The 11,195-nt window shown below is 39.2% G+C and overlaps 1 protein-coding gene across 1 annotated transcript; it reads right to left on the bottom strand.

The window, feature by feature from the left end:
• Positions 1-5,446: 5,446 nt before the first annotated feature.
• On the bottom strand, positions 5,447-7,907 carry LOC124128811. The gene is made up of 3 exons (XM_046492285.2): positions 7,499-7,907; positions 7,301-7,369; positions 5,447-6,367 (listed from the first exon to the last, which is right to left on the bottom strand). Exons 1-3 carry the CDS (start codon positions 7,609-7,611, stop codon positions 5,638-5,640), a joined length of 912 nt encoding a protein of 303 aa, XP_046348241.1. The 5' UTR covers positions 7,612-7,907; the 3' UTR covers positions 5,447-5,637.
• Between the last annotated feature and the right edge of the window lie 3,288 nt (positions 7,908-11,195).

Genomic DNA, 11,195 nt, shown 5'->3' with positions numbered 1-11,195 from the left:
AATTTTCTCTTTGACCTTGAAACGTACTTGAAGATCATTAAACTCGACAATCGTTGGTGGATTGCGCCAAGAAACCTTGATACGAAATATATACGTACAGTAATCCCCTGAAAACATAACCTCCTCTGAAAGATTAAGAAAATTAAAGTAATTTGGGCTAACATCAAGCACTGTAATAACATGCTCTCTTAAAATTCCAATGAAATGACTGGTGACTTACCAAAAAGTCAATATTTCGCTCCGATTTTTTTTACCTAGATCTAATTGCCTACCCTTATCACTTTTTTTCTGAAATTGAGTTAAAACTTTTAAATTTAATTTGAGACTGCAATATATGTCTTCGGAGGGTATTTCACACACTATGTAACAACTGTTTTACCCCATTTCAAATTTGGTTTCATGCTAACACACTGTAAATGCAAGGAAAGCACCCCAAACATATATTTTTATATATAAATGCATTGTGTTGATAACCACGTACTTAACCTACAGAAATAACACTCCAGTGAGTTTATATATATACAAAAATGTTCGATATATCAAGTTTCAAAAAGTTCTCACACCCCACACTAAGTCATATTTAATGACGATTTTACGATAAATGCTGTACCAAACTTCCCTAAACAGTTTTTTACCTTTGTGTGTAATATATATATATATATATATATATATATGTACTCCAACTGTTCGGAGTACAGTTTGTGTTTCTATTTTATCTTTTAAAATATCTTACTTTGTTCATTTGTTACATTTTGTATAACCATTAATTGCTCATATCAGCATTTTTGTGGGACCTCTCACAAAGTAGTGTCACTCATCTTTCACTTGGAACTATATGTAGAAGTGCAGTCTTAGATCTGATACCAATGACATATAGAGGTCGTATTTACTGACACACACACACACACGCACGCACAAACACACACGCACATACATACCTATGTGTGTATGTGTTTGTCTGTATGTGTGTGTGTTGGTGTGTATATGTGTGTTTGTGTGTATGTGTGTATTTATGTGTGTGTGTGTGTGTGTGTGTGTGTGTGTGTGTGTGTGTGTGTGTGTGTGTGTGTGTGTGTGTGTGTGTGTGTGTGTGTGTGTGTGTGTATATACTGATGAGGGCATAGTATCGGAGATACATATAATTTGGTTTCTTAGCTAGTCACTATTCTTTTCATTGGAATGTTAAGAAGGTATGCTATAATTTCAATATTTTATTACAGTGCTTGATGTTAGCTGGAATTATTTTAATCCTCTTAAACCCCCAGAGAAGATTATCCTCTGAGGTAATTTTTGTCCGTATATATGTCACAAATTAGTGATAACTTATGAAAAATGTTATTATCTGTTTCGAAAATTATGTATCGCGCATTATACGTGAGGTACCAAATTTGGTATCAAGGTTGCTTGACGCAATCCACCAACGATTGCCGAGTTTAATGATCTTAGAATACTCCTCGTATACGGTCAAATAGAATATTTACGTTAGTGACAAAACCCTTTTCATAATAGATTTTCCATCCTTTCAATTTTGATCAAAACAGATATATTTCAGCTATAATTGATTGCAACAAATTTATTATACATTCTGATGCTCTTTGAAACTCAACAAGACATGCCCGAAATTATTTGTGTGTGCTTTGAATTATGATTTCGTGCCGTTATCATGATGGATTCTGTTTTTGTTGTTGGGGCAAGGAGTTATTATCTCCGCAAAAGTTGTCAGTAAGTTGTTGTTAGTTCTTCATGACATATGAAAGGAATCCAGACAGTTACATTTATTCATTTATTTCATTAAATATACTTCTTCCAATGAAAGGAAATATTTTATGTTATATTAATGATCCATATGTTCATCATACATTGCTACACATATTGCATAAGTTAACATGGTTTGCATTTATTTATTATTATTTATTTATGTGTGAGAAGTTCACAGAGATCGAGAATACACAATATCTAATAGTATATGCCATGTAGGTAAACTATATCCATGCCCTTCTTTTGATATTAATAAAAACATTATATATAATGTTATGTATTAAGTATTCTCATTTCCCATGCATGGGAAATATATGCTGCATTTGCTGACGACTGTTTTTTTTCCCTTTGACATTGCACAGGAGATCTGTCACTCATTTGTTGTATTTGAATTCTTCGTCAAAATATAATGTATAAATACGATTGAATTGTCTCGTTTGTTTCAAGGAAACGGTCATGTGCTCCTTATCAAATTAAGTAAACCTCAAATGCAAATCGACATAATTTCAGGGTCCGGTTGCACAGAGCTCTCTTCGGTAACTCGTAACTCAATGTTATTGCAATGGACTCCTAGCTAAGCTACTATTGGATGATAAATCAATTAACCTATTTGTCGAATGGACGTACCTAATGTAATCCATCATTTTTAACCCGAGGATGGATCTTTCAGTCATAAATTTCGATGTGTACAGTTGCTAGAGTATCATTCCAACAATACAGACATGACACAAGCTGCACGTAAAATAATTGATAAAAGTGGTCCTTGCGGGTTCACATACCTACATGTACATCGCCCAGGACATTGTCATTATTTCCTTTACATCCTCCGAGCAACGTTAATAAAATTGAAACTTGAATAACAATAAATTGATATTATGTATATGAGCATGTATAAATCAGCTTGCACACAGACTACTGCAGAATGACATGTCATCCATTTGCTGGTTTAGTTTAGTTTAAACATATTTTATTCACAGAACAAAATGAGAATTGTATTGGGGACAAGTTCTTGCAACTTAGTAAACCACTCTCCCCATAAAATATGTACAAATATACAGTTGCAAAATAAATAAATTTGCTTCAGTCTGTAAAAGTCAGACTTTCCACATTTCCACATCAATATATTTGTGTAAGTTTGTTACGTTATAATTGTTCCATTGTGTATATTACTACCTACTTTACCAATTGAAATATGATTCCATTAGGTTAAATATGAACAATTATGATGAAAATCGTCAATAGGATATATTACAATTAAGTATAAAACACACAGAGTATTTCTCAAATAAATAAGAAAACTAAGACTTAGTTCATTCTAGTAATTAATCCTCTTCTGGACAACCATAGAAATGAAATTCCAATGAGTTTATATATACATATAATTATACAACAATGTACGATAACGACCTCAATCCTCCCCCACACCCATACTTTAATGACGATTGTACGATAAACCCTGTACCAACCCTGACAAGGATAGGTTCTAGTCATTTAACGCCTTTGACACTAAACTTGTAAGGTTATTACAATTTACGTAAAAAGTTATTACATTTTACCGCAAGTTGAGATTATTACAATTTACGTCAAATTTTATTACAATTTACGTTCTTATTACAATTTACGTCAAAATTATTACAATTTGCTGCAAGTAGTACAATTTACCTTTTTATTACAATTTACGTCGTAACAGGACAATTTGCTGCAAGTATTACAATTTACCTTTTTATTACAATTTACGTCGTAACAGGGGGCTTTATGTACTGCTGTAACAAGTTCCACAAACAAACATTGAAGGCTCTCAGCATCGCTTGGTTTATTCAACGGCATTACGTGAGGAGATGATAGATCAACGAGAGGAGCTCATGCACACTCAATAACCCCAGCAACCCCGTTGCTAGGCTGACGTCACATATGGCATTGTTTCGTCGGTGGATCTTGCAACAAAATTCTACAAATTACGTCATAGAGTATTGTGACGCGATTGTGAACTTTGTGGTGCAGGTCCCGTTCCACAAGGCGATCGTACTGTAGCGCAATGACAGTCATAAGTTTCTGTTAAAGTGTGTGATTTACGATAACCAAAGCGCTACGATAACTTTGTGGAATTGACGCCTGAATTCTAAAGATGGGCCGTTGTATGTTTATAAATTAATATGTGTCACCGTTTTACATGTTTGAAGTATTATTCTGTTAAACCAAATTGGACTATGTTGTTTATCGTTTTCATACCCGACAGTGAAATTCTTTAAAAAAAAGTTAAAAATGGCAAGTAATAAATAAAATACTAAACGAGCTCCCGTGTAATACCAATTTTATGAAACTCGTGAATAGTTCTGGTTCTCGCTTTCGCTCGTGAAATACCAGAACTATTCAATCGTTTCATAAAATTGGTATTACACGGGAGCTCGTTTAGTATTCCATATAAAGCATGCTGCCGTCGGTAACACGTATATATATCAACATGCCAGTACTACGTATATTGATATGGTTTCAGCAGTTCGGCACATAGGCCTCTGTGATTTCAGTAGTACGCCACAGATACCTCTGGTTCAGCAGTAAGCTATATTTAGTTCTGTAGTTTCAGCTGTATGCTATATATAGCTCGCTACTCAAATTCAAACTGTTTTCTGAATACTTTACGTCCGTTTCAAATACTTTTGTCAGCTTTGATGAGTAAACGTCACATACGGTAGAACAGGTGACAAGTTTATTTGCATCTTATGATTAGAAATCGTTCGTATAGTCCTCGCCACGTGAAAGAGAATCACGAAATGTTGCGATGATGAATTAACAAATTGATGATGTTTATGGCAAGCAAATTGGATATTTCTTGAAAAATGCACTTCACAAGTTTTGTCATTAGTGTAAGTAATACTCCTTATTGTCGGAATGAATCCTTTCACTTTGTAAGTATTAACACACATGCATCTTATTTTTTTTGCCATCGCGATATTTCGTGATTCTTATTGAAGTGGTCAGGACTATAGTATCGTACGTGAATTTTTCAGCTTCATGAGCCTTATGGTTGCATTGGACAGGTCGAAATATTGACGGACAAAGCATCTTGAAATTGTTACAATATGGCTAGATGGTGAATAACGACTTTGTTTGCCAGTTCTCCTTTATATCAATGCCCAAGACACAAACGACATCTGTTGCGCAGTTGACCGTAAGCCCTGGGTCACATATGGTACAAAGGGTGAGTGAGCGATGTTGGGTTTAACGCCGCTTTGAACAGTATTCAAAATATATGATGGGATTCAGCTTAATGTGGGAGCAAAGCCCGATGTGATGCAGGTCTCAGACTTAAACCGCAAGCACGAGTGTAATGCTGACAAACCTAGAAACATAATTGGGGCAAACCGGGATTCAAACCCGCGATCATAGGTTATTGTACAAAGAAGCAGGCGGAGTAATTGAAAAGGAAGATAAAATATATTACCGTGGAGCAGTTAGAAAACAAGCAAATGGTTTGTACTTCTGACGGGTTTATCGAACATGGCATGCTTGTGTCTTATCGTCATTAATTAGAATGCACAACAAGCGCAATCAAGCTGTTACGGTAAATATAACTAATATTAATGCAGCTTCTTTAATATACACCTGGAAAAAGTTCATCACCGCTCACCATATATTTCCCAATAAAATAGTAATTTGTGTGTCAAGAAATCAAGTGAGAAAACACAACTTTATGTTTGTACAACTTTAATAGAACATGTTGCAGTGTATAAAGAGAACAAGGTGTGCACGTTGACACAGGTGAACAGTTGTATATTTACAATACATTTATTATATACATTTGCATCCAGGACCTGACTTGGACAAAGATATAGCACGTATGATTAGCAGGGACTGGCTTGACGAAATGACGTAACATGTTCAGAAGCCATCGTCCGAATCTTCCCTGAGATCCAGGATAGCACACAGTGACTCCGTGTCTCTCGGTCTCCCGCCTCGCCCAGTGTCACACCCACTGCACTCACTCACCGACGGCTGCGACTCTGTAGACGCCACAATTACCACCGTCTTGTCTGTGGGTAGCTGCTGTGGAACGTTTCGATTGGCATCGCCAATTTCGGGGGAACTAGTCATGCTAGCACGCGCAGAATCAGCACCGGAAGTATACTCTAGAACGGGTTTTGTTATGCTTGAATTGTCAAAAGTAGGTTTAGTACTATCACTTCCGTTTACGGTGCCGATGCTACTTCCGGTGTCAGTGTTGCTCTCAGAATGTCTGTCGTCGGCAAGGTATGTTGAGTTAGACCGCAGTCGGACCCGTGGCAAGCCGAAACTTATGAACGTGGGCGCTTGTAAATGAAATCCGTCATTTCCGGTGACGTAATCATGCACTGCGCGCTGGAGAGCAAACTCTGACGCCTGTTTGGTGATGAGGAAATCCGGCTCAACCAGATTCTTCATGACAGTCTGGTGTTTCTGTAGATGACGCACGGAACCAGGGTAGCTGAAGATGCGATGACGCTTCTCAATCAGGTCAACCATAGCGTCATTCATCTGCGTCCTCCATTCCGTCCACTCGTGCAGGCCGGGCAGGAACGACTTGGAGAAGCCATGAAATACGTCATCGTGGTCCGCACATGATCCATCCTGGCTGGAAATATTCAACGAATTGACCAGTTACCTTAAATTTACCACTGGGTACATTTTATATAAGCCATATGGAAATAACTGGGCAAAGTGATGAATGGAACTGTTTCCGTCAGGTTAGGTTCGGTTTACCATGATGATTGTGTTGGTTATAGTCAATTGATCCATGATATTTTATTTTGAGCTTCCCAATACAAGTTAATCTCTGGATAAAAAATATTATTATTGTTTTTGCCGCCGCTGCATCCTACCTACAATCAGTTATGCTATACAACCCATGTTGAAGGGTGGAATATATATCTGTGCGCTGATGTACTTGAAGGGACCGGAATTCCTGGTAGGCCGGCAATAACCTAGCTATGCCTGTCTTGTATTGAGGTGATCAAATGAATGAGGTGGTTAGACTTGTAACTTGGTTGTCATCAATGCATGGTACCCCGACCGCATGGATAGCTAATTATGTCTATCATTTGTTGTGAAGCACGCGAGCACGGGTATGATTCTGACATACCTAGAAACAATTGGGGCTAACCGGGATTCGAAACCACGACCATTGGTTTCTTGCGTGCCCAAGGGACGCAACTCTGCACAGTGAATTGCGGCGCCTTAGACCTGGCCACCCGAGCCGCCATAGCTGTCCAGTTCAGACTCGATTGTCAGAAGGCCGATTACTCAGTCTGACTTGAGGTGTAAAATAAAATGTAAACTAAGTTGGGTAAGACTTCCGCAAGTTTCCCCCCTCATATATATACATATATACGTTATATATCATATATTCATTATATATTAATTATATATATATATATATATATATATATATATATATATATATATATATATATATATATATATCAAAGACACACGTTATACGTAAATATTTGTAACTTTTGGAGGGGGGTACGGGCGGAGGTCTCTCCACGAACTTGTCTGTACTTACAGCCAATGCTCTACATTCTTCCTAGTCTTGAGAATACTGCGGGGAATTGTGCCCTCACAAGACGTCCTCCTGAAACGAACAGTAAACAAAGCGTGGCTCGTTATGTGAGCATTTATCATATTATCATCGTTTTGGCTATGTCATATTGTGTACACGTTTCTATTTTTTCTTCTTAAAGTGGACGAAAGCAGTACGTACCTTGACGAGAGCGACGACGAGCGGTCAGTGAAGGGCTCAGCTATGTCTAAGGTGACAGGGTCCATCTCAGTGTCCGAGAAGCGTACCTCGTTTCTGTAGCTGAGAGTGGACATAATATGGTCCAACAGTGTTGTCGTGATGTGTGTCTTCTTTGGTGTAATCCCTTGACTAAACGCCCGTCAGGCAGCCAACTCAAGGTCACTGCACAAATTCCTCGGGATTACCGCCCATTTAATGAATTACCTGGCGTCTGTTAGAGAATACATGCGACTATTCACATGTTATTCTTACAATGGAATCATTGAGGCGTGTCGAAGAGAGAAGTGACGGACAATCCCGTGCTGGCAGATTCTTTGTTGATAATAAAGGCTAATTGCCAGTCTGTCAAAACATAATTTGAGTGACAAAAGCAGCTTGGCCCAGCCACACCTGACACCACGGCATCTGTTGTAACACCTTGTGACATCAGTGGAGCCGCGATGCAGCAACTATAATGCCATCAGTCAGCGAGCCGAATTTATCAATTTGAGTGATACAAATACAGAAGCAAATGGAAAGGTGTAACCATTATGACATATCAATATTTTCATTAATGTGAAATTATTATGACAGTTCAATTATTATCAAATTTATAAGGTTTATTAAAACAATTAATGCATGCGTTGTTCGAGGTACAATTGTTTGACTTGTTAGTGCTATGATTGTGTGGCAGGTAAATACTTTAAATTGCAAGTTGTACCACGGATATACATGGAATTGGTTTTGAAATCGAAATGTATGAAGAGAAACGCAAGGCAACGAAAACACATCCCAGGAACATGTCGTACTTGTCAGTCATCACCAGGTAGAAAACCTGTGTTCCAGGAAAAGCCAACTGCAGTTTTAGAGATCTACACTAGCAGTGTTTGATGAACTGTGATGTCTCAGACAGTGTTTGATCAAAGTGGGTGTACACACAATGTCTACATAATCGTGTAGTGTATCAGACAGTATTTGATGGAGGTGAGTGTACACGCAGTCTCTGCATGACTGCGTAGTGTATCAGACCGTATTTGGTGGAGGTGGATAGACATTCAGTATCTACACATTGGTGTATTGTCTCAGACAGTATTTGATTGGCGTGGGTGTACACGCAGTGTCCACACAGTGGTGTGGTGTATCAGACAGTATTTGATGGGGGTGAGTGTACATGCAGTGTCTACACAACGGCGTGGTGTCTCAGACAGCATGTGATGGAAGTGGGTTTACACGCAGTGTCTGAATAACTGTGTAGTGTCTCAAGCAGTATTTCATAGGGGTGGGTGAACATTCAGTATCTATACATTGGTGTCGTGTCTCAGACAGTATTTGATGGGGGTGGGTGTACATTCAGTATCTATACATTAGTGTCGTGTCTCAGACAGTATTTGATGGGGGTGGGTGTACATTCAGTATCTACAAATTGGTGTCGTGTCTCAGACAGTATTTGATGGGGGTGGGTGTACATTCAGTATCTACACATTGGTGTCGTGTCTCAGACAGTATTTGATGGGGGTGGGTGTACATTCAGTATCTATACATTAGTGTCGTGTCTCAGACAATATTTGATGGGGGTGGGTGTACATTCAGTATCTATACATTGGTGTCGTGTCTCAGACAGTATTTGATGGGGGTGGGTGTACATTCAGTATCTACAAATTGGTGTCGTGTCTCAGACAGTATTTGATGGGGGTGGGTGTACATTCAGTATCTACACATTGGTGTCGTGTCTCAGACAGTATTTGATGGGGGTGGGGGTACATTCAGTATCTATACATTGGTGTCGTGTCTCAGACAGTATTTGATGGGGATGGGTGTACATTCAGTATCTATACATTGGTGTCGTGTCTCAGACAGTATTTGATGGGAGTGGGTGTACATTCAGTATCTACAAATTGGTGTGGTGTCTCAGACAGTATTTGATGGGGGTGGGTGTACATTCAGTATCTACACATTGGTGTCGTGTCTCAGACAGTATTTGACGGGGGTGGGTGTACATTCTGTGTGTACACAATGGTGTGGTGTCTCAGACAGTATTTGATGGGGGTGAGTGTACATGCAGTGTCTACACAACGGCGTGGTGTCTCAGACGGCATATGATGGAAGTGGGATTACACGCAGTGTCTGAATAACTGTGTAGTGTCTCAAGCAGTCTTTGATGGGGGTGGGTGTACATTCAGTATCTATACATTGGTGTCGTGTCTCAGACAGTATTTGATTGGCGTGGGTGTACATTCAGTATCTACAAATTGGTGTGGTGTCTCAGACAGTATTTGATGAGGGTGCGTGTAGAATCCGTATCTACAAATTTGTGTCGTGTCTCAGACAGTATTTGATGGGGGTGGGTGTACATTCAGTATCTACACATTGGTGTGGTGTCTCAGACAGTATTTGATGGGGGTGGGTGTACATTCAGTATCTACAAATTGGTGTCGTGTCTCAGACAGTATTTGATGCGGTTTGGTGTACATTCAGTATCTACAAATTGGTGTGGTGTCTTAGACAGTATTTGATGGGGGTGGGTGTACATGCAGTAAGTACAAATTGGTGTCGTGTCTCAGACAGTATTTGATGCGGGTGGGTGTACATTCAGTATCTACAAATTGGTGTCGTGTCTCAGACAGTATTTGATGGGGTTGGGTGTACATTCAGTATCTACAAATTGGTGTCGTGTCTTAGACAGTATTTGATCGGGGTGGGTGTACATTCAGTATCAACAAATTGGTGTCGTGTCTCAGACAGTATTTGATGGGGATGGGTGTACATTTAGTTTCAACAAATTGGTGTCGTGTCTCAGACAGTATTTGATGGGGGTGGGTGTACATTCAGTATCTACAAATTGGTGTCGTGTCTTAGACTGTATTTGATGGGGATGGGTGTACATTCAGTATCAACAAATTGGTGTCGTTTCTTAGACAGTATTTGATGGGGGTGCGTGTACATTCAGTATCTATAAATTTGTGTCGTGTCTCAGACAGTATTTGATGGGGGTGGGTGTACATTCAGTATCTACAAATTGGTGTCGTGTCTCAAGCAGTATTTGATGGGGGTGGGTGTACATTCAGTATCTACAAATTGGTGTCGTGTCTCAGACATTATTTGATTGGGTTGGGTGTACATTCAGTATCTACAAATTGGTGTGGTGTCTCAGACAGTATTTGATGGGGGTGGGTGTACATTCAGTATCAACAAATTGGTGTCGTGTCTTAGACTGTATTTGATGGGGATGGGTGTACATTCAGTATCAACAAATTGGTGTCGTGTCTCAGACAGTATTTGATGCTGGTGGGTGTACATACTGTGTCTACACAATGTTGTGGTGTATCAGACAGTATTTGATGGGGGTGGGTGTACATGCAGTGTCTACACAATGATGTGGTGTCTTAGGCAGTATTTGATGGGGATGGGTGTACATGCAGTGTCTACACAATGGTGTGGTGTATCAGACAGTATTTGATGGGGGTGGGTGTACATTCAGTATCTACACATTGGTGTGGTGTCTCAGACAGTATTTGATTGGGGTGGGTGTACATTCAGTATCTACAAGTTGGTGTCGTGTCTCAGACAGTATTTGATGCGGTTTGGTGTACATTCAGTATCTACAAATTGGTGTGGTGTCTTAGACAGTACTTGATGGGGGTGGGTGTACATGCAGTATCTACAAATTGGTGTCGTGTCT

Source organism: Haliotis rufescens, unplaced genomic scaffold (genome assembly GCF_023055435.1).
Source record: "Haliotis rufescens isolate VD_foot unplaced genomic scaffold, xgHalRufe1.0.p SCAF_2, whole genome shotgun sequence".
NCBI classification, from domain to species: Eukaryota; Metazoa; Mollusca; class Gastropoda; order Lepetellida; family Haliotidae; genus Haliotis; species Haliotis rufescens.
Note: the sequence above shows the minus strand (reverse complement) of the source record. Positions and strands in the feature narration are given on the sequence as shown.